Source organism: Schistocerca gregaria, chromosome 1 (assembly GCF_023897955.1).
Source record: "Schistocerca gregaria isolate iqSchGreg1 chromosome 1, iqSchGreg1.2, whole genome shotgun sequence".
Taxonomy (NCBI): Eukaryota; Metazoa; Arthropoda; class Insecta; order Orthoptera; family Acrididae; genus Schistocerca; species Schistocerca gregaria.
Window position 1 is genome coordinate 305,073,033 of NC_064920.1, and position 25,127 is coordinate 305,098,159.

Here is a 25,127-nt window from a genome sequence, read left to right on the forward strand (position 1 = left end):
CTGCCCTCATCGGCAGTCAAAATCTTTGCAGCGAGGTCCAGGTATACCTTCTGTGTTGTCTGTCCCTTGTCAGTTGTGTGGCTGAAGCTGTGATCTCACAGTTTTGGAAGGTGGATGTTAGCTGTGAATGGAAGAGACCTCATGTCCTCTCATTTTTGCACTTCCTCACTGACTCCCCATTTCGCTCCTCATCCATCTGTCAACTCAACTGCTCTTTGAAATTTTCGTCCTTTCGGCGTCATTGGTGGACAAAATTTTCAATGCAATGCAATGACAAATTGCTATTTGATGATTTCACCTCTCAGTGCTGGGTGGAAAATTTCTATATGGCATGGGCTAGTGCATGCCTCAGGGATTGGCATCTTTCTCATGATTTCGCATTCTTACAATGTTTTTCTGCATTCGGAAGCTTTTGCGAGAGTAGCTATGTGAGACTTCCTGTAAACGCTTTTTCTGCTTGAGGCCTGTTTAGACTCATGTCTCAGAGTCTGCTGGCATCCATTATTTGTAAGGAACATCCTTACGGTCAAGAAAAACATCATCTTAAGAATGCTGGCTTCTTCCACCCACCTCCCTGTGTGAATTCTCTGAACTTTGTGTATGTTCCTCCCTGTGCCCATGGGGTGCTGGAATTGTCAGCACATTCCTGCTTTCTAAGGCAGGTAAAATGGTTACTGCCAGGCCAGAACAACTCTCATGCTTTTTCATGTCAGAGAGGCTCTTCATGAGGTGTCCTTCCTTCCATCTGGCTTCCCACTGTGTGTTTGCAGAATGACTGCAGTGTCCTCTGCTCAGGCTCTCACCACAGTGTGCCCAGCTTCCTGCTCCTCCTCAGCTGCTGCTTCTGCGAGTTGGTGAAAGTGGCTACGATCGGAGGTGTCACAAAGCTCCTTGTCATGACTATTAAACTTCTGACGCAGAAGGTTGAAAATCATGGCAAAGTGGGCCATCTATTTTCATTTGGCCATTGCACACACACTTCAAAAAGAAAACAAAGGTCTTCACTCCCTAATAGTAACTCTAACACTTCATTCACTAATGTGGGATGTTGTGGGGTTGATGGTATACTTCTTTGGACCGGTATGGGTCATGCCAGAAAGGATGGGATGGGTAGCACTTTCATGTTTTCGCCAACAGTACACATGTTTTCTTACCTTATAAGACATAAAGAACAAGATTGGTACCTTCTCTTCTAGCACAGAATTCACAATCAGGATGTATAATACATGCTTCACTGATCTTTGGGAGCCTTCTCCTCATTTACTAGGTTGCGTAGTGTCAGCTGTGGAAGCAACATGGTTGAACCTGAATGTCAACAAAAAAGTTGTTTGTGTACCTAACTTTGTGTACCCTTAACTTTAACATGCAGAATGTATATATATTTTGTTCACTCAATTCAGTGGTGTAGGTATGTGAGCTTTGAAAATAATCGAATGTCAAAAAATCTAGAATCTAGAAACAAATCTTCCATGTGCCATCTTTGGTACACTCACAAGATTTTAACCAGTCCTTAAATTCTAACATGCAAAATAATCCTAATATGCTTCAATCAACATTTCATGCACTACTTTGCAAAGATAAAATGTTTTCTCCACCACCTGCAAGGTATCTTTGGTATGCCTCTGCATATGGCAACAGAGATCTCATCAAATGTTGGTGCGTATTTGGTTTTCACCTTTCACACTAGAGTCATTAAAATGAACACCTTGCATGGTAAGACAGTAAAACATGGATCCGCCACACTGCATTAAATTTAATATACACAACAAACAAAAAAACTGGACATGTAAATGGCAATGCACTTGCATGGGCTGCATAATAATCCCATGCTACAGGAAGTATCATGCTGTCGAATGTGATTAGCACCCCTCAGCATTGCGCTATGCATCGTGACTATGCATGGAACCCAGTAACACACTATTGAAACCATTATATCACCACACCACATTCACATCAATTGTCTCACAGTCCAGGCACACACAAAAATGACTGTCCAGTCACAATAAATGCATACTAATGACTACAACAGAAAATCTATTCACAAAATAGAGAGTGTTGTTAACAGATATGTTTAATTTTCAGTACCGCTACTGCTGTATGATACTCCATTGAATCATGTATGCTCACAGGCTGCGGGAATTAAAAATCCCAACATCACACTCGTCGAAAAAAATTGAGTCGGCATTTGGTGTTACTACCTGTCCCACCGAGTATGGCCCCTCGTACAGTTGTAAGAACTTTGCTATCTTTTTCGTTTTTGCATCTGGTGGCCTATGCATTCTAACATTTTGATGACTTAAAGTGTAAGTGTGAGTCTGGGTTATACTGATTTATTTCCCCAAACCACATTTCACTTCTTTACAAGATGACTTACTTGGGATTTGCAGCCACTCTTCTTTACTGGATAGCCAGCTGCTGGAAACTCTCTTGACTTCTTCTCTGTTGAATAACGCTAGGTACAGGGACTTCCTAGCCTGTTTCTACTCGTGAAATAAGTAGCCATACAAACTTTACTTTTCGCCAGTCAACGAGGTATTTGACTTTCAAGCACAATAACAAATTCTCACTTTCAACAAAATATGTAACTTCCAGCAAGTCTCTCTTATAGTCTTACGTTAGAAACAAATTGATTTATATTTATAAGAAAATCTGCTTAGTCACTATGCTTTCAGAAAAAGAGACTGAAAAAACATCTTGCCTCTACCAAGTCTGAGTCAAGAGTCCACAATAGTACTGTTTCAACTCTTCTTGTTTCACATAATGATAGTCAATGACACAATAAGCACAGAATCACATAAAAACTCAATGGTTCTTCCTTACACATGGACTAAAACCTCTATGGATTGTTTGACAGGTACTTGTCTGTGCCGTTCGACAGCCACGTCTGCTTTCTTCCCACGACTGGCCCCCTTATCCTTTCTGAGCAGGCCTCACGATTCATTACCCAAATATACATTTCTATGTGTACCATAGTTATCTTCTGGTAAAGATAGACTTACATCTTAAACTTCACATACATTCTTTAATATATCATTCATCCCCTAGAGTCCTCCTCTACTTATCAACTTCTATACTTTCAATAGATATTATGTCCCACTATCTTTCAATTCATCAGAGTTTTTAATGCACTGACGTTGCTCACACCTTTTTCTTATTTATTCTTTGCTCATTACCATTTTATAGTTGTTTGTTATGTATGGGCACCTCTCCTTATGTGTATTCGATGTAGAACCGTCCCCATATATGCGTGCATAATTCCCTAGGTACACACCTTTTCCCCTACAACTCCTGGTGGTTCTCACATCGTGACAGGATTTGTCTTATATAATTTAATGTTTGCATAGAAGTGAATATGTAAATGTGTGTTCGTGTAGTCTGATTCTTTGGCCTTCTTATGTAAAGATAATATGTAGGATATTAGTAACCACAGAAATAAGGAAGTACTTCAGCAATAGAAGTTTATGAATATGGAAAGAGGAAAAAGATAGACAGTTCTTCAACTTGAGAAGTAAGAAAGGAAAAAGTAGATGTGGTTGCCAGGATTGAAGAAGAGAAAGGAGATAGCCCTAAAGACAGGTAACCCTTCCCACCCCCCTTCCCCAGGATCCCTACCTCTCAGGTACTTGAGTGATGAGATGCCGGAGGAGGTTTGGTATTAAATCATCTCCTACAGAACGGACTTGTTCCACCTTCACCCTTTGAGGTCCCCAAAGGAAATCCCAGCTACTCTATGGAAACGAAAAATGAAGAAGAATCAAGCACACTTGTTTGTGAGTGTTGTTTGAAAGGTGTGATGTGTGTTTTGTGTCAGTCATGATTTATGTGTTCTTGTAAATAAGGCTTTTAGCTACTATACCCACACCTTTAAAAATTTATACAAACCTCCCATCTATATCACATCTCATAGGAGGTATGAAATACTCTATACAAAATAGAAAAGCTATACACTTCGGTATAACAATAATTCAATTAGTCACATCATATTACATTTTCCACAAATACACTACTTTATTGAGTTTCTTTCGTCTAGATATCACCCCTTTTTCTGCGAGTCTCTTAAGTTGGTCTCTATTTCATGGTCATATTCAGTTTTCTAAGCAATAAGATTATAGGATAGTTATAGATTTTAAAGGAAATAAGTGGAGGAAAACTGTTTTGGAAGAAATACCGAAAACAACTTGGGATCTGACGGTTGTCACTCTGCCAGTTAATTCAGAATGTTAACGTCCCTGCGGAATAGATGACTCTGCCCGGGTCCCATGGATATGATATTAACTTGTCTTGTGCACTCGCAACCAGCAATTTTCTTTAAATTTCTTTTGAAAGTCTCCCCAAGAAGAAAAATTCTCAATATTTACTGTACCCCATTCTGAGGCTTCCCCCAAAAGGTACCCCGCAGCAAATTTGATCTTCTTAGAATCTTCCCAATTTTTTGGTAATGACTGGTAAAACCTTTTTAAGAAATGGCTCAGATGTACATCTCCGTGTGGCGTAAATATAGGGAATTGTCTAGATAACCCTAAATTAGCTCCTCATTGTAAATCGGTCACAGCTTCACTAGTTAATACAACACTAAGTGAAGAAACCCTTTTTTCTGCTTCACCCTGGATAAGTTTAATCTCTTTCCACATGTCGTCCATACCCTTCCTGGTATCATTAAGTTAGGAAGAAGGAATAGATGACACTTTCCTGGATGTTATTCTCTCAGTAACTTTTGGGTCTATAATTTCTCCAAATTGTTCCTCCAAACTCAATACATTTATAATATCAGAGTTGCCTATTTTCTCTTTTAAATTCCGTTCTCCATATCTACTCATGTACTGACACCTGTATTTTGTGAGTGAATGATTGGTATTAACTCATTCTCTTTATCTTCACTCTCTTGCAAATTATACAACCTATGTGTTACATCATTATACTTAATATTGTACATGTTTTCAAAAGATCCTAACTTTTCAGTAAGTTTGGATTCTACATTATTACATTTGTTCTCAATGTTAAGTTCTAACCTGTTCGATAACTCTTTAAATGTCATTCTGTTTCTGGGTAAGGTCAGTAAACATATAATTTATATGAGTGGTTAAAGAATTTGTCAACTCATTTTTAGATCTACTTTTAACTTCTCTACTTTAGTACTTATAGCAACAAACACAGTCTTCAAAGCACCCATGCATTTGCGCAGATTACTAAATACTTCGCTTTGAGAGTCGACCTTGGCGCTTAACAAACCCAAATTTGTCATTTGAATATTTCGAGTTTCCCTCTGAGCACTTAATTGAGAATTTACCAAACCTAGTTGTTTGCTTAGAGTCGCAATTTGAGCATTTAAAGCTTCACTCTGGGTATTTAACTGACTTAGAGTCGCACTCTGAGCTTTGATGAAATTTATCAACTCAGCCCAGTCAGGCACTTCTTTGCCAACCTTAATGGTCATAGCCGGTTCTTGAGTTTCCTCAACATGTTGTATATTATCCATACTTTTATATGCTTTAGCCTTTTAAGCATTTAAAACTAACTTTAAGTATGGTGGTGACAAAATAAAAGTTCAATCGACACCCTACACTCGACAGTATATTGTGCTGTTGTAAGCAGTAGAGCTCTCTCCCACAGTAGTTATTCCTGAAGTGTTATGGAGCAAGGTTCTACACATTCTCCACCAGGGAAGTTTTGTGCACTAAACTGTTAGCTGGGGGACACTGTTTTTGGTCAGAGATTGATGGAGAAATTGTCCATTTTGTTGCAGCTTGTGAGTAGTGCTCCCATCAATAGGCAGCACCTAGGGCATCCTTGTCCCCCTAGCCAACTTCCCACCAGCCATGGGAATGCTTTCATATAGACTTTGCAGGTCCCTTATTGAATTCCTATTGGCCCTCATTTGTGGATGCAATTTCCAATTTTTCCCTACATCCTCTGGTGTGTGTCAACATTGGCTGAGGTTACAATTCGTAAGCTTTTGAGATTTTTTTATTTTTATTCCTTTTTCTTGTATTTTAGTTTCTAATAATGGGACTCAGTTTGTTTCTCACACCTTCCAGTTAATTTGTTCCCATCACATTATGGCTCCATCATTCCATCTTCAATTAAATGGTGAGGCAGAACAACTAGCACATAGATTCAAAACCCAAATGGAAAAGTTTGCTGTGGATTCTTTGCTGGATGACGCCCTTCTCTGTTTTGTGTGCACCTATTGCTTCATACCTATGGGGGAGCAGGGCCCAACTTAGTTGCTTCATGGCTGCAGTCAGGTTAATTTGGTCACTTTACCCAGGGGTCGCATGTGTGGTTTGATCACCTGTCATCATCTGCTGTGGAGGTGTCCCTGTCCCATTAGCTTCCTCCTCCATGTGTGGTGCCCTTGGGTTCCATCTTCCTGGGGCTGGGCTCATGTCCATCTCTGGCCTCAGGTCTGTTGCTGCAGCCTGCTGTTCTGGTTGGACTGCCTCTTCTGGCCCCTTTGGCAGTGGGTCCACTCCATCTCTTCCACACTGGGTCCTGCCTGGTGACAATGTAGAGATGGCAAAGCCACCCTTCTCTTTGGTGTTGTCGTCAGCACCACGTGTGCCCACCACCCTTGTTGTTACCTGTGTTCCCATACATTCCGGCACTTTGATCTAGTACCCACTCGACATATCGGCCTGGCCCTTCAGTCAGCTCTGGCTGTCACTAGTCCGGACGCAGTGGATGAGTCCCTCGTTGGGCTGCCAGCATCTCCTCCATCACCAGGATGCACGTGAGAGGGAGGTGTGCTGTATTCTGCTACTAGTGCTTGTGGGTGTGAGTGTGCCAAGTGTTGTGTAACCACAGGTGTGTGTGTGTTTGAGTCGACCGCCAACTGTATCAGTGAAGGCTGGCCACTGGAGCCTGCCTGTGGGAGGTGTACGCATGACGCAATTTCTGCCACACAGTCCACTGGGGGCTCACACAGATGTAAATGCACAGAGCTGACTGATCTCTCTATGCTATTCTATTTTGTATCACACACAGCAGTTGTTCCGTGTCTTGTGGAGTTCTGAGAGGTTTTGCTGTTTTTGTTCAGAGGTTATGAATGAAGCCCTATTTGTGTGGCTTAGATAGGTTTTGTTTATTACTTTGTTACTACATAAGACGCTTTTAATTGGTCAGGTGTGTATTACATGCCGAAAGTGGCTACTTAGGTAGCAGAGTACAGCTGGTGTGCACATGTGAGGTTTTGGATAGAGAGAAGCCTCTCATCAGTCCTGATTTCAGAGAGGGTAGAATACCAGCCCCCCCTCCCCCCCCCCCCCCCCCCCCCCATGAACCATGGACCTTGCCGTTGGTGGGGAGGCTTGCGTGCCTCAGCGATACAGATGGCCGTACCGTAGGTGCAACCACAACGGAGGGGTATCTGTTGAGAGGCCAGACAAACGTGTGGTTCCTGAAGAGGGGCAGCAGCCTTTTCAGTAGTTGCAGGGGCAACAGTCTGGATGATTGACTGATCTGGCCTTGCAACATTAACCAAAATGGCCTTGCTGTGCTGGTACTGCGAACGGCTGAAAGCAAGGGGAAACTACAGCCGTAATTTTTCCCGAGGACGTGCAGCTTTACTGTATGATTAGTATTGGAGGGTAGCGTGGAGGGTAAAAATCGTAGAGGGAGACCGAGAGATGAGTACACTAAGCAGATTCAGAAGGATGTAGGTTGCAGTAGGTACTGGGAAATGAAGCAGCTTGCACCACAGGATAGAGTAGCATGGAGAGCTGCATCAAACCAGTCTCAGGACTGAAGACAACAACAACAACAACAACAACAACAGAATACCAGCCCCATTAATTGGTGAGAGTAGCGCTAAAAGTGTCATTGATAATCTCACCTATAATTGCTGTAACAGGTCTGGGTGTCCTCTGGTGAAGCTTGGTGTGGTAATTGCATGTATTGTCATCTGGAGACATGTGTCAAACTTGGTGAAAGATATAGCTAGAGTGTACACTTGCTACGGCAAAACAGGATTGCTGCTGGCTAGGTACACAAAATGGGAAGTTGGATGATGAAGTTCTGGATCACAAGTTGTTGCTGTTGTTGTGGTTTTCAATCCAGAGACTGGTTTGATGCAGCTCTCCATGCTACTCTATCCTGTGCAAGATTCTTCATCTCCCAGTACCTACTGCAACCTACCTCCTTCTGAATCTGTTTCGTGTATTTATCTCTTGGTCTTCTTCTACGATTTTTACCCTCCATGCTGCCATCCAATACTAAATTAGTCATTCCTCGATGCCTCAGAGCATGTCCTACCAACCGATCCCTTCTTCTAGTCAAGTTGTGCCACAAATTTCTCTTCTCCCCAATTCTGTTTGGTACCTCCTCATTAGTTATGTGATCTAACCATCGAATCTTCAGCATTCTTCTGTAGCACCACATTTCGAAAGCTTCTATTCTCTTCTTGTCCAAACTATTTATCGTCCATGATTCACTTCCATACATGACTACACTCCATACAGATACTTTCAGAAAATACTTTATGACACTTAAATCTATACTCGATGTTAACAACTTTCTCTTCCTCAGGAACACTTTCCTTGTCATTGCCAGTCTACATTTTATATCCTCTCTACTTCAACCATCATCAGTTATTTTGCTCCCCAAATAGCAAAACTCATTTACCACTTTAAGTGTCTCATTTCCTAATCTAATTCCCTCAGCATCACCTGATTTAATTCAACTACATTCCTTTATCCTCATTTTGCTTTTGTTGATGTTCACGTTATATCCTCCTTTCTAGACACTGTCCATTCCGTTCAACTGCTCTTCCAGGTCCTTTGCTGTCTCCGACCGAATTACAATATCATCTGCAAACCTCAAAGTTTTTATTTCTTCTTCATGGATTTTAATACCTGCTCTGAATTTTTCATTTTTTTCCTTTGCTGCTTTCTCAATCTACAGATTGAATAACATTGGGGGTAGGCTACAACCCTGTCTCACTCCCTTCCCAACCACTGCTTCCCTTTCAATCCCCTCAGCTCTTATAACTGCCATCTGGTTTCTGTACAAATTGTAAATAGCCTTTTGTTCCCTGTATTTGACCCCTCCCAACTTCAGATTTTGAGAGAGAGTATTCCATTCAACATTGTCAAAAGCTTTCTCTAAGTGTACAAATGCTAGAAACATAGGTTTGCCTTTCCTTAATCTGTCTTCTAAGATAAGTCATAGGGTCAGTATTGCCTCACGTGTTCCATCATTTCTACGAATGCAAACTGATCTTCCCTGAGGTTGGCTTCTACCACTTTTTCCATTTGTCTGTAAAGAATTCGTGTTAGTATTTCCGGGGCTTATCAAACTAATAGTATGGGAATTTTCACATCTGTCTACACCTGTTTCCTTTGGGATTGGAATTATTATATTCTTCTTGAAGTCTGAGGGTTTCTCACCTCTCTCATACATATTGCTCACCAGATGGTAGACTTTTGCCAGGGTAGTCTCTCCCAAAGCTATCAGTAGTTATGTTGTCTGCTCCTGGGGCCTTGTTTTGACTTAGGTCTGTCAGTGCTCTGTCAAACTCTTCACGCACTACCATATCTCCCATTTCATCTTAATCTATATCCACTCCATTTCTATAATATTGTCCTCAAGAACATCGCTCTTGTGTAGACCTTCTATATACTCCTTTCACCTTTCTGCTTTCCCTTTTTTGCTTAGAACTGGGTTTGTATCTGACCTCGTGATATTCATAGAAGTGGTTCTCTCTAATTTTCCTGTAGGCAGTATCTATCTTACCCCTCGAGAGATAAGCCTCTACATCCTTACATTTGTCCTCTAGCCATCCTTGATTAGCCATTTTGCACTTCCTGCCGATCTCATTTTTGAGACGTTTGTATTTCTTTTTGCCTGCCTCGTTCACTGCATTTTTATGTTTTCTACTTTCATCAATTAAATTCTGTATTTCTTCTGATACCCAAGGGTTTCTACTATCCCTCGTCTTTTTACCTACTTGATTTTCTGCTGCCTTCACTATTTCATCTCTCAAAGTTACCCATTCTTCTTCTACTGTATTTTTTCCACCATTCTTGTCAATTGTTCCCTAATGCTCTCGCTGAAACTCTCTACAACCTCTGGCTCTGTCAGTTTTTTCCATGTCCTTAAATTCCCACCTTTTGGCAGTCTCTTCAGTTTTAATCTACAGTTTATAACCTATAGATTTTGGTCAGAGTCCACATCTGCCCCTAGAAATGTCTTACAGTTTGAAACCTGGTTCCTAAATCTCTGTCTTACCATTATGTAATCTATTTGATACCTTTTAGTATCTCTAGGCCTCTTCCATGTATGCAACCTTCTTTCATGATTCTTGAACCAAGTGTTAGCTGTTATTAAGTTATGCTCTGTACAAAATTCACCCGGTGGCTTCCTCTTTCATTTCTTACCCCCATTCCATATTCACCTACTATGTTTCCTTCTCTTCCTTTTCCTACTACTGAATCCCAGTCACCCATGACTATTAAAATTCCATCTCCCTTCACTATCTGAATAATTTCTTTTATCTCAACATACATTTCATTAATCGCTCTGTTGTCTGCGGAGCCAGTTGGCATATAAACTTATACTACTGTGGTATGTGTGGGCTTCTTGTCTATCTTGGCCACAATAATGTGTTCATTATGGTGTTTGTAGTAGCTTACCCACACTCCTACTTTTTATTCATTATTAAACATAGTTTTGCATTACCCCTATTTGATTTTGTATTTATAGCCGTGCTTTCACCTGACCAGAAGTCTTGTTCCTCCTGCCACCAAACTTCACGAATTCCCACTATATCTAACTTTAACCTATCCATTTCTCTTTTTCAATTGTCTAACCTACCTGCCCGATTAAGGGATCTGACATCCCACGCTCCAATCTGTAGAACACCAGTTTTCTTTTTACTGATAACGACATCCTCCTGAGCAGTCCCCGTCCGGAGATCCTAATGGGGAGTATTTTACCTGCGGAATATTTTACCCAAGAGGATGCCATCATCATTTTACCATACAGAAAAAGCTGCATGCCCTCGAAAAAATTACGGCTGTAGTTTCCCCTTGCTTTCAGCCATTCGCAGTACCAGCACACCAAGGTCATTTTGGTTAGTGTTACAAGGACAGATCAGTCAATCATCCAGCCTGTTGCCTCTGCAATTACTAAAAAGGCTGCTGCCCCTCTTCAGGAACCACACCTTTGTCTGGCCTCTCAACAGATTCCCCTCCATTGTTGTTGCATCCACAGTACGGCTATCTGTATATTGCTTGCAAGAGATCTTGGAAATTACCTATAGCCCTTTGTAAAGATCTTTTTAAAACACTGATGATTTCTGCTAAACAATGTGAATAATTTACCAATCAGTCGTACACATTAAAAATGAAACCGATAATTACAGCACAAATTGCTCCTTCCATAACCATGAAACTGGATATAGACTGAGCTTACGTTTAGCAGGAAATAATAACCATAAAACTGAGAATAGAATTTTTTGTACCAAGAAATGAAACTGTATGATAAGTTGCCCAAGGGATTACTAAAAGAAACCTATTTAGAAAAGTTCTAGTGAAGCAAAATGTTGCATACAGTGAAGGTTTATTTATGTAACACACAACATGGTTTTGGTAAAAAATGCAATTCAAATAAATAATAATAACAATAATAAAACAACTATCATTTCACAAAGCTCTCTCATACTGTACTATGTTTTTTTTATTTCTTTTCTTTTCTTAAAGAACATACACCCAAATGTACAATACTAACAACTTATCCTCTTTCTGAGATCATCATCTCACTCATTACAGAGATGTGATGACTCAGTTTTATGGGAAGTTGTAGCACACAAAATAGAAACCTTATTAAATCACTTCTTTGTAAAAGAAAGTATTGTACACTAGGGATAAAGTGAATAAGGTAGCACTGTTTTAAACAGACTGACCATTTATTCGGGAGGGTGGAAGCTCCAATCTCTATCCAGCCATCTTGAATTAGGTTTTCCTTAGTTTCCCTAAATCACAAACAAATGCTGGGGCTATCAGAATGAATCATGTTGTTGCATTACAATGGCCACGCTCACACTGCCAATTGGCTGAAGGCTACACTTCAGTAATTTGGTTGGGAAACAATGAAAGATCATCCATACAGGCATATCTTTCACCATGTGACTTTTTCATCTTTGGTGACCTGAAGAAAGACACACGTGGATGTTGATTTCAGTTGGACGAGGAAGTGCAAGAGTTGATGCAGTTGTGGAACTGTCTGCGGCCACATTCTATAAAATAGGAATTGATCATCTGATCTGAGGTAAATGTATTAATGCACGTTGTGATTACTTTTGAAGGAAACCATTCCATGGTCCTGTTGCGACAGGTTCAGTTTTTATTTGACTGCCCCTCATACTTTAAATCAGACTACAGCAACAGCTCTCGCAGAATAATGACTTTGCCTACAATCATTAATTCTACACTCCATCACCATATTAAACAGAAAAACAGTAATATATAGTTCAGTAAAAAAAATACCCTCTGCAACATGCTTTGTAATTTTTAATAGTTCAAAAATGCAGATTTTGTTGTTCTCTTGCACATTATGTCGTTTGTTTGGTAAAATGCTGTTGCAGAGGATAGATTTAATTAATATATCATTTTCCTTCTTTATATATAACATTGACAGTCATGTTTACAATTATTTTATCAATACTGTACTTCTTAGAAAAAGATTTTTGTGTGTAATATAATTTACTTATGTCTAATATTCTCCAACAGTTTGCAGACAAACTAAGTGTAATCGTAGGAGATGAGAAGAATAAAATAAAGATGAACTTAATCTTATTTATTGAATCAGCCAAAGGAATAATGGACTTGCCCACAATATGTCAAAAATCTATTGAACTGGCTGAAAAGTCATGCTTTTTACCTGTTGCATTGATCATTGGAAGTGATGACTTGTGCGCTGATCTTGGTAAAACATAAAATTTTAAATAGATGTACAAAACCTTTAATATATTGCATACTTTTATTTTCTATAATTTATTTTCTCACAATTTTAATGATGTTTTCTGCTTCTTTCAGGTATTTCACGATCAGATGATGGTTATGAAATACTGTATGCTCGCCAGAGGCTTGTGTTAATAGCAAAAGCTTTCAACTTTCAAGCAGTTGATATGGTTGACATTAATTATAAAGGTATGTGAAATAAGTATCGTTATTTTATATTAAGAAAATAAAATCTGCAAGTGATTTATTGTTACTGTTGTGGCACTGTAGTTCTTATTATGTCATAATAGATATTATTATCTAAATATAAATACCTTCCAGGATATGGAACAAGTCAAGATAATGGCAGTATTATCATGGTGTGTCGGAAAGTTAACATGATTTAGCAAAGTCAGAGTTAGATACCCAGGATTCAAAAACTCAAATGTGTGACAAGACAGTTGTAAAATTCAAGAGGCCAAACAAGTGGCAGAATACATTAAAATGGTGTTAAGGAAATGTAAATAGGTCTTTTTGAGTGTTAATTTTAATCCATTTAAGTATAAAATCAGAATGTTACGTATCTGAAATAACTGTCTTGGTACATAAATCCTGATAATTTGCCTTTGAAACTGATGACGAACTGTTGAACTTGTTGACTCGAGATATCTTAAAACCTAATGACACATTTTTGAAAATGGTGTATCTGAATATCTTAATAGCTGGAAAAAAATTCTGTGAGACATTGTGATGACGTGTGCAGTGGCAACACTATGGCACATGACTGTATGATAAGGATACAGTATACACTGGGGTGACAAAAGTCATGGGATAACACCTAATATTGTTGGACCTCCTCTCACCTGGCTTAGTGCAGCAGCTTGTTTTATCATGGACTCAGCAAGTCATTGGAAGTCCCCTGCAGAAATACTGCTGCCTCTATAGCAACCCATAATTGTGAAAAGGTTGCCGGTGCAGGATTTTGTGCATGAATTGACCTCTTGATTATGCCCCATAAATGTCTGATGGGATTCATGTTGGGCAATCTGGATGGCTAAACCATTACCTTAAACTGTCCATGTTGTTGTTGTCTTCAGTCCTGAGACTGGTTTGATGCAGCTCTCCATGCTACTCTATCCTGTGCAAGCTGCTTCATCTCCCAGTACCTACTGCAACCTACATCCTTCTGAATCTGCTTAGTGTATTCATCTCTTGGTCTCCCTCTACGATTTTTACCCTCCACGCTGCCCTCCAATGCTAAATTTGTGATCCCTTGATGCCTCAAAACATGTCCTACCAACCCATCCCTTCTTCTAGTCAAGTTGTGCCACAAACTTCTCTTCTCCCCAATCCTATTCAATACCTCCTCATTAGTTACGTGATCTATCCACCTTATCTTCAGTATTCTTCTGTAGCACCACATTTCGAAAGCTTCTATTCTCTTCTTGTCCAAACTAGTTATCGTCCATGTTTCACTACCATACATGGCTACACTCCAAACAAATACTTTCAGAAACGACTTCCTGATACATAAATCTATATTCGATGTTAACAAATTTCTCTTCTTCAGAAACGCTTTCCTTGCCATTGCCAGTCTACATTTTATATCCTCTCTACTTCGACCATCATCAGTTATTTTACTTCCTAAATAGCAAAACTCCTTTACTACTTTAAGTGTCTCATTTCCTAATCTAATTCCCTCAGCATCACCCGATTTAATTTGACTACATTCCATTATCCTCGTTTTGCTTTTGTTAATGTTCATCTTATATCCTCCTTTCAAGACACTGTCCATTCCATTCAACTGCTCTTCCAAGTCCTTTGCCGTCTCTGACAGAATTACAATGTCATCGGCGAACCTCAAAGTTTTTACTTCGTCTCCATGAATTTTAATACCTACTCCAAATTTTTCTTTTGTTTCCTTTACTGCTTGCTCAATATACAGATTGAATAACATCGGGGAGAGGCTACAACCCTGTCTCACTCCTTTCCCAACCACTGCTTCCCTTTCATGCCCCTCGACTCTTATTACTGCCATCTGGTTTCTGTACAAATTATAAATAGCCTTTCGCTCCCTGTATTTTACCCCTGCCACCTTTAGAATTTGAAAAAGAGTATTCCAGTCAACATTGTCAAAAGCTTTCTCTGTCTACAAATGCTAGAAACGTAGGTTTGCCTTTTCTTAATCTTTCTTCTAAGATAAGTCGTAAGGTCAGTATTGCCTCACGTGTTCCAACATTTCGACGGAATCCAAACTGATCCTCCCCGAGGTCTACATCTACCAGTTTTTCCATTCGTCTGTAAAGAATTTGCGTTAGTATTTTGCAGCCGTGGCTTATTAAACTGATAGTTCGGTAATTTTCACATCTGTCAGCACCTGCTTTCTTTGGGATTGGAATTATTATATTCTTCTTGGAGTCTGAGGGTATTTCGCCTGTCTCATACATCTTGCTCACCAGCTGGTAGAGTTTTGTCATGACTGGCTCTCCCAAGGCCGTCAGTAGTTCTAATGGAATGTTGTCTACTCCGGGGGCCTTGTTTCGACTCAGGTCTTTCAGTGCTCTGTCAAACTCTTCACGCAGTATCGTATCTCCCATTTCGTCTTCATCTACATCCTCTTCCATTTCCATAATATTGTCCTCAAGTACATCGCCCTTGTATAAGCCTTCTATATACTCCTTCCACCTTTCTGCCTTCCCTTCTTTGCTTAGAACTGGGCTGCCATCTGAGCTCTTGATATTCATACACGTGGTTCTCTTCTCTCCAAAGGTCTCTCTAATTTTCCTGTAGGCAGTATCTATCTTACCCCTAGTGAGATAAGCTTCTACATCCTTACATTTGTCCTCTAGCCATCCCTGTTTAGCCATTTTGCACTTCCTGTCGATCTCATTTTTGAGACGTTTGTATTCCTTTTTGCCTGCTTCATTTACTGCATTTTTATATTTTCTCCTTTCATCAATTAAATTCAATATTTCTTCTGTTACCCAAGGATTTCTAGCAGCCCTCGTCTTTTTACCTACTTTATCCTCTGCTGCCTTCACTACTACATCCCTCAGAGCTACCCATTCTTCTTCTACTGTATTTCTTTCCCCTATTCCTGTCAATTGTTCCCTTATGCTCTCTCTGAAACTCTGTACAACCTCTGGTTCTTTCAGTTTATCCAGGTCCCATCTCCTTAATTTCTCACATTTTTGCAGTTTCTTCAGTTTTAATCTACAGGTCGTAACCAATAGATTGTGGTCAGAGTCCACATCTGCCCCTGGAAATGTCTTACAACTTAAAACCTGGTTCCTAAATCTCTGTCTTACCATTATATAATCTATCTGATACCTTTTAGTATCTCCAGGGTTCTTCCACGTATACAACCTTCTTTCATGATTCTTAAACCAAGTGTTAGCTATGACTAAGTTGTGCTCTGTGCAAAATTCTACTAGGCGGCTTCCTCTTTCATTTCTTAGCCCCAATCCATATTCACCTACTATGTTTCCTTCTCTCCGTTTTCCTACACTCGAATTCCAGTCACCCATTACTATTAAATTTTCGTCTCCCTTCACTATCTGAATAATTTCTTTTATTTCATCGTACATTTCTTCAATTTCTTCATCATCTGCAGAGCTAGTTGGCATATAAACTTGTACTACTGTAGTAGGTGTGGGCTTCGTATCTATCTGTCCATAATGTTATTCAAACTAATCGCGAACAACAGTGGCCCAGTGACATAGTGCATTGTCATCCCTAAAAATTCCATCTTTGCTTGAGAACATGAAGTCCATGAATGGCTGCAGATGGTCAAAAAATAGTCAAACATAAACATTTCAATTGTACCAGAGGGCCCAATCCATTCCGTGTAAACACGTCCAGGCCATTATGGAGCCACAAGCAGCATGTTCAAAACTTGGGAGTGCACCACACTCAAACCCTACCATCTGCTCTTACCAGCTGAAACTGGTACTCATCTAATGAGGTCACAGTTTTCTAGTAATCTAGGATCCAAGTGATATCATCACAAGACGGGGAGAGGGGCTGCATGTAGAGGCAATGTCATGCTGTTAGCAAAGCCACTCACATTGGTTGTCTGCTGCCATAGCCCATTATCAGCAAAATTTGCTGCACTGTCCAAACAGATGCACTCATTGATTTTTGTGGTTATTTCATGCAGTGTTGTTAGTCTGTTAGCAATAGAACCCTATGCAGATGCCACTCATCTGTGTCATTAAATGAAGGTGTCGGCAGCTACATTGTCCAAAGTGAGAGGAATATTTAATTCCCTAACAATCTCTGAAATAGAATGTTCCATACACCTATTTCCATCTACCATTCTGCATTCAAAGTTGTTAAATCCTGTTGTGCAGCCATAATCACATCGGAAACTTTTCCACATGACCCACTTTAGTATAACTGACTGTTTTACTAATGCACTGCCCTTTTATACCTTGTGTACACACTACTACTACCATTTGTATATGTGCATATTGCTATTGCATGCCATGTAAAAAGCCATGGACTGTGGGTATCTTTTATCACATTTTATGTCCTTTCACTGGGGACACCAAACATTAATGCATACGTATGGCAACTCAGGAGGCAATAGGGCTCACAACAGATGGATGAGGCTGTTGAGTGTAATTGCTGTCTAGATTCTCTGTATAGGCTGACACTGGCTGTGATGAAATCAAACAATGGAAACTTCAGATAAGAATATAAAAAATGTAACACAAGAGAGATTGCTACTTACCGTAAAGATAACATGATGAGTTGCAGACAGGCACAATAAAAGACAGTTACCTACACATAATCTTTCCGCCAAGTTGCAGACAGGCACAATTAAAAGATACCTACAAATAAGATTTTGGCCACAGCCTTTTGTCAGAAAAGAGAAACATACACACATCATTCATTCACAGAAGAAAGCACTCCTCACACACACATTGACTGTCAACTCTGGCAGGTCAGGCAGAATGTCACTTTGTTTGCAGAAAGATGTAGCAGGGGTCCATTGTAGCAGAAATGATGTAAAGGAAATGGGAATGACCCAGAAATGGGCCAGATAGGTCTTGATGGTTGTGAGAGGAGCTGGATAGAGAACAGAAATGTAAAGACATGCAAAAACATGCAGAGGTACGCAAACATGTGCAAAACCCCATGAAATTACGTAAAAATACACGCAAATACTTTAAAAATGCACAGAAATGTGGGAGAAAATGAATGGGTGTGATATGGAAATGTGTAGTAATAAATAAAATTACATCTATCAGAGAAAAGACTCAGATGCTGCATCAACATTCCAGATGACCATGAAGACTGTGCTGTGCGTGAATGATTATTGATAACAGTGTGGCTCAGAAGTAGATGTGGTTTGGAGGACAGTCTAAAAACACAGGAAAGAAGAAAAAGAACAGATGCAGAAGAGTAATGCTGCAGAGAATAGTACAAAGGAAAACATCACAGGATTGTAGGATGGAAGAATAGCTGCTCGGCAAAATCAAACACTGGAAACTCTAGGTAGGGATATCAACAATGTAGCGCGCGCGCGCACACACACACACACACACACACACACACACACACACACACACACACACATGACCATCAACTCTGGCAGCTCAGGCCAGGTACTCGATCTGTTGTGTTCAAATGCAAAGTGAATTGGCCAATGTCTAGAAACTGTTGTACGCTGAATTGGGCATTCATCAGGATTTAGGCGGCAGTGGTGGTGACACTCTTGTGGCAAAAACTGTGGCACCTCCAATTTCTCTGGTGTCCCTTGGGAACGCTGATTTCATAAATGCCTTCTGATACTGTCGATCTGCCCTGTTCATATTTACTTAAGAGTGCATAGTAAATGGTGTTGCTGTCATGAATTTCTGGGCAGAACACAGAAATGAATACTGGTTACATGGCTGAACATTTATACCTTAAAGACAGATTTCAGGTCTTGCACATTGCTGAGAGCCATCATGGGACACCTTGTCTATTGGGACTGAAAAGCTTGGACAAGTGCCGAGTGAGAGTTTGATAATCATTGTTAGGAAAATAGTGTCTTGGATTCATTTTTTGTACAACTTGGTTACTACACAATTAACAAAGAATGGGACAGGTTCTGCACGTACAATCTTGAAATGTAATCTCATAAGGTTTATTCAGTATGGATGTCATACTACTCTTCCTAATTGAAGAGCTTACTTATGCTGTGACCATTTTGTTGGCTTCCATTAACAGACAGGATACTGTTTCATCGGGGTCCTACCACCTTCTTTTCCTCCTTATGATGCTTCAGCTGAGGATTGGGAAGTTTATGAAAAAAGACTCAGACAGCATTTTTTGGCTTTCATTGTGACACTCAAATTTGTGCAAAGCCATCTTCCTGTCATGGCTTCCACCTAAGGTATCAATTACTGTGTCTGCTTGCCTCTTTACAAGAATCGACTGCTCTTACTTTTAGAATGAGATTTTAATTCTGCAGCGGAGTGTGTACAGATATGAAACTTCCTGGCAGATTAAAACTGTGTGTTGGATGGAGGCTCGAACTTGGGACCTTTGCCTTTCGCGGGCAAGTGCTCTACCATCTGAGCAACCCAAGCACGACTCACACCCTGTGCTCACAGCTTCAGTTCTGCCAGTACCTCATCTTCTACATTCCAAACTTCACAGAAGCTCTCCTGTGGACCTTTCAGAACTAGCACTCTCGGTCTGGCACCTAGTTTGAATCTGCCAGGAAGTTTCAAATCAGCACACACTCCGCTGCAGAGTGTAAATGTCATTCTGGAAACTTCCCCCAAGCTGTGGCTAAGCCATGTCTTTGCAATATCCTTTCTTCCAGGAGTGCTAGTTCTGCAAGGTTCACAGGAGAGCTTCTGTGAAGTTTGGAAGGTAGGAGATGAGGTACTGGCAGAATTGTAGCTGTGAAGAAAGGCGTGAGTCGTGCTTGGGTAGCTCAGATGGCAGAGCACTTGCCCACGAAAGGCAGAGGTCCCGAGTTCGAGTCTCGGTCCGGCACACAGTTTTAATCTGCCGGAAGTTTCAGCTCTTACTTTTGGTCACATGTGCAGTTTATTTTCCAACTACTATTGCAAATGAACGTGCCATAATAGTGTGAGTAGAATTCTGCAGTGCTGCAAAAAATCAAACTAGTCATACAGAGCCTGGGCAGCTGAAATTCATGTCCTTAGCCATAAGTGTCAGTTCGTTATTGATACCATAATGACTCTTATGCATGCTCTATTGTGTGTGACACAATTATCTGTTTAGCTCCAGACAAAGTAGAGTGCCAGGAGGCTTTACTATGTGAAAACCTACTGTTGGCAAAAGTTGTGTGCAAGTAGCACAATCGTTTGAAGCTTCTCAAGCAATGGGTGACCAAATTGAAGTATGTGGCAATAGTGTCACAAGATGAGTCCACAAGGACAACAGACAGCTTGCACGAGGAAGCGACAGTGGCAGCGGTAAACGTGTGGGCTTAGCACCAAGCAGTATAAGGCTGGGTCAAACAGTTACAAATACTGCAGCATCAACCGTCTCTGTTTCCATCTTGTCCTTTCTGTTTTGTCTAGCATGGGGTTTAGTATGCCCTAGACACTGGGCTGCTTGTAATTCTGCCAGAAGAAAGGCCACGTTGCCTTCATGTATTGTTTGCTGAAGGCTGCCCAGGGTATGGACATAGACATAAACTGTGTTGCTCCAATGCTCTTGACTTTTCCCAAGTTGTTTATCAAGTTAAGTGTTTTTGTCAAGTGTTCTGGGTACAGTTTGACACAGGTGCTGCAGTGATTTTATTGAATTCTCAAACCTATGTGAGTTTAGGCTCAATGCGTTTGACACATGTTATGTGGAAGCTGATCAGTTACAACAAACAGAACATTGTGTTGTTGGAAAAATTTACTGCGCATCTGCCCCTTACAAGTCAGTGGTTTGTTCTATTACCAGTTGGAAACAGTTTGTGAGGAGTTTTTTGGGCTTATACTTGGAAGGTAAAGGGTGTGCTACAAATTTTTCTGGTCATATTTATTTGAAATCCACAGCTTGGCCTCAGTTTTGTCATGTGCTTCCTATTCCCATTGCCCTGAAAAATCAAGTGAAAGAAGAATTGGACAGAATTAAATCTGAAAGGGTGGTGCAACCTATTATGGCTAGTGAATGATCATCTCCGATGGTTGCAGTACGGAAGCCACTGGGGAAACTTCAGTAACGCTGTCAATGCACAGTTGATTACAGATACATGTCATCTCCTGCACCAAGAAAAACTGTGGGGGGAAAACATCAGATGGCCAATACTTTTCCAAAATCGATTTTTTTGAAGCATATCTGCAGGTTCCTGTGGACAAAGAGTCTCAGTGAGTTGTAGTTTTGAATACTCCTTTTGGTCTCTATCAATATTTGCACCTTGATTTTGCTGTGGATAGCAACCTGCTGCTTTCCAATGATTTTTAGAGCAATTGACTATGTCTGTCCTGGGTTGCATGAATTATCTGGACAATATTGTTGTCACAGGCTCCTCCATGGTTGACCATTTGAAAAATTTGCACACTTTGTTTACTGTCTTACAGTCCACAGGCTAATGGTGTAACCTCATGAAATCTCAGTTTCTTCAATCTTCTATTGTATATTTTGGGTTTGAGGTCTCATGGGATGAGGTTCACCCTCTGCCAGACCACATTTCCACTCTTTAGTCTATGCCTCTCCCCTCATTCATAAAGGAGCTTCCAGTCTTCTTAGAGGAGATAACTGAATGCTATAAATTCCTGCCAAGGGCAACTACATTGGCCCACTTGTTGCATGCCTTGTTACAGATGCATGTATTTTTTCGCTGAAGCTTTGACTGTGGACATTCTTTTCAAATGTTGAAATCCAAACTTTTTTGGCCCGTTATTAAGCTACATTCTCTCGAGACCAGCACACAGTTTTGGCGACTGATGCCTCACAATATAGCCTCGACATGGTTCTAGCGCACCAATATGCCAGCAGCTCTGAACAACCTCTTGTTTTCAACTCCAAATCTCTCATTTGATCCCAGCAACATTACCCTCAGGTGAAAAAGAGGCTCTTGCCATCGTCTATGCTCTACGGAAATTTCATGTTTTTTCATGTGGTTTCAAGTTTCGCCTTATTACTGACTAATACTCTTGGTTGCTTTGTTTAACCCACACATTTCTTTCCCTGACAAGATAGCACACTGCCTACAATGCTGGGTACTGTGTTGCCTTGCTAGAATTGTGAAATCCATTTTCAACCTACATCTAAACACACCTATACAGACACCTTGTCCCGTCTTCCTGTGGGTCCTGATTCCAGCTTTGATCATGATGAGTTGCTTTGCTTCCATCTTGATAATGAAATGCAGGCCGAGAGTGCCGGTTTCCGAGTTATGAGCTTGTGCTTAGTCGCTGCCATTGCCGCTAACCAGGTTTTCCGTAAGATGGTTCAGTTTGTTCAGCAAGGCTGGCCAGATAAACCTCTGGGTCTGGGTTTGGGTCCTGTGTTCAACTGTTTTTCCTTACAGTATTGTGTCTCTGTTTTTGTTGTTGGTTTGCTGTTGTCCACAGAAGAGCTCTCTCCCATGGTAGTTATTCCTGAAGTGTTATGGAGCAAGGTTCTACACATTCTCCACCAGGGCCATTGGGAAGTTTTGTGCACTAAACTGTTAGTTGGGGGAAACGGTTTTTGGCCAGAAATTGTCCATTTTGTTGTAGCTTGTGAGTAGTGCTCCCATCAATAGGCAGCACCTAGGGCATCCTTGTCCCCCTAGCCAACTTCCCACCAGCCATGGGAATGCATTCATATAGACTTTGCAGGTCCCTTATTGAATTCCTATTGGCCCTCGTTTGTGGATGCATTTTCCCATTTTTCCCTTACATCCTCTGGTGTGTGTCAACATTGGCTGGGGTCACAATTCAGAAGCTTTTGAGATTTTTTATTTTTATTCTTTTTTCTTGTGTTTTAGTTTCTAATAATGGGACCCAGTTTGTTTCTCACACCTTTCAATTAATTTGTTCCCATCACATTATGGCTCTATCATTCCATCTTCAATCAAATGGTGAGGCAGAACAACTAGCGCATAGGTTCAAATCCCAAATGAAAAAGTTGATTATGGAGTCTTTGCTGGATGACGCCCTTCTCTGTTTTGTGTGCAGCTATTGCTTCATACCTATGGGGGAGCAGAGCCCAACTGAGTTGCTTCATGGCTGCAGTCAGGTTCATTTGGTCACTTTACCCAGGGGTTTCTGGTGTAGTTTGATCACCTGCCCAAGTGAACACCGACTACTGTTGTCTGCCAGCAGGGATGCAGTCTTTGTGGTATCTGTACAGCTGACAGTCTGGTGGAACATCAAGCTGATCAGTTGCACCCCTAATCGCTGCCAGAAGCTACAACATTTTGGGTGTGGCCCTTTCTCTACAGCCAGCCCTGACACCCTCTACCTGAGGCCTGTCATCACCTGCTGAGGAGGTGTCCCTGTCCCATTAGCTTCCTCCTCCATGTGTGGTGCCCTTGGGTTCCATCTTCCTGGGGCTGGGCTCATGTCCATCTCTGGCCTCAGGTCTGTTGCTGCAGCCTGCTGTTCTGGTTGGACTGCCTCTTCTGGCCCCTTTGGCAGTGGGTCCACTCCATCTCTTCCACACTGGGGCCTGCCTGGTGACAATGTAGAGATGGCAAAGCCACCCTTCTCTTTGGTGTTGTCGTCAGCACCATGTGTGCCCACCACCCTTGTTGTTACCTGTGTTCCCATACATTCCGGCACTTTGATCTGGTACCCACTCGGCATATCGGCCTGGCCCTTCAGTCAGCTCTGGCTGTCACTAGTCCGGACGCAGTGGATGAGTCCCTCGTTGGGCTGCCAGCATCTCCTCCATCACCAGGATGCGCGTGAGAGGGAGGTGTGCTGTATTCTGCTACTAGTGCTTGTGGGTGTGAGTGTGCCAAGTGTTGTGTAACCACAGGTGTGTGTGTGTTTGAGTCGACCGCCAACTGTATCAGTGAAGGCTGGCCACTGGAGCCTGCCTGTGGGAGGTGTACACATGACGCAATTTCTGCCACACAGTCTACTGGGGGCTCGCACAGATGTAAATGCCCAGAGCTGACAGATCTCTCTATGTTATTCTATATTGTATCACACACAGCAGTTGTTCTGTGTCTTGTGGAGTTCTGAGAGGTTTTGCTGTTTTTGTTCAGAGGTTATGAATGAAGCCCTATTTGTGTGGCTTAGATAGGTTTTGTTTATTACTTTGTTACTACATAGGACCTTTTTAATTGGTCAGGTGTGTATTACATGCTGAAAGTGGCTACTTAGGTAGCAGAGTACAGCTGGTGTGCACATGTGGTGTTTTGGATATAGAAGCCTCTCATCAGTCCTGATTTCAGAGAGGGTAGAATACCAGACCCATTAATTGTAGAGAGTAGCACTAAAAGTGTCATAAATAATCTCATCTATAAAGGGTGTAACAGGTCTGGATGTCCTCTGATGAATCTTAGTGAGTCAAATGCAGCTAGTTGTCAGTAGAAACAATTATTTACTGCCCAACAGTGTATACCATTAACTCATGTCTACTTCAGGTGGGCGCTGGATGGTGGGCATAGTACACGTGGACCATAGTGCATGATGCATGTAGGTGATACAGGAGACTGTCTATCTCAGTATGAAGGCAAAGATAAATTTCCATGGAAAGCTGTCAGAGCTAATCTCACCTGTCAGTGTTGTTATGTGTGTGGGTGTTATCTGGTGGAGATTGGTGGGCCAAGGAAAATCAAAACAGATAATTGACAACAGAAATCTATATTTACTTCACAGTAGTGTATACCAGTAACTTCTGGCCAGTCAGGTAGGCACTGGGTGGTGGACATTGCTCGCATGGACTGTGGTGCATGATGTGTAGAGGGGAGTCAGCCACTTGCTGATATGTGTAGAGCTCAGCATGATTGTGAGGGAATCTTGTGACTTGTGCACACTCAAGTGGCCAGTGGTGCTTGCTCAGCTGCAGGGCAAGGTGCTACAGCAGGGCTTGGTCGTATCCAAGTTTAGCTGTAGTTGGCATGGTATGAGATGATGCAGGCATCTGGCTATGAACCCCAGGCCTGCATCTGGCAGATGGAATTTGGGACTGGTGGATGCCCAGTGGCTTTGTGGCTGGGAGGGCCTTAATTTAACCCTTGGCCCCTCAGTGCTGTGGCTGGGCTCCCTGGCGGGTGGTCCTGTCAGAATA

General features: G+C 41.3%; 1 protein-coding gene across 4 annotated transcripts in view; it reads left to right on the top strand.

Moving 5' to 3' along the window:
• The window catches only part of LOC126342701 (citramalyl-CoA lyase, mitochondrial-like), a 178,632-nt gene that overhangs the window by 109,425 nt on the left and 44,080 nt on the right, over positions 1-25,127 (top strand). For all 4 annotated transcript variants that reach the window (XR_007565155.1, XM_050001878.1, XM_050001879.1 and 1 more), the window contains exons 5-6: positions 12,726-12,921; positions 13,032-13,145. Coding sequence is in view for 3 of the 4 variants with exons in the window: in XM_050001878.1 (XP_049857835.1) it covers positions 12,726-12,921; positions 13,032-13,145 (310 nt within the window). In the remaining variant the exon portion in view is untranslated. The remainder of the gene's footprint in view (positions 1-12,725; positions 12,922-13,031; positions 13,146-25,127) is intronic.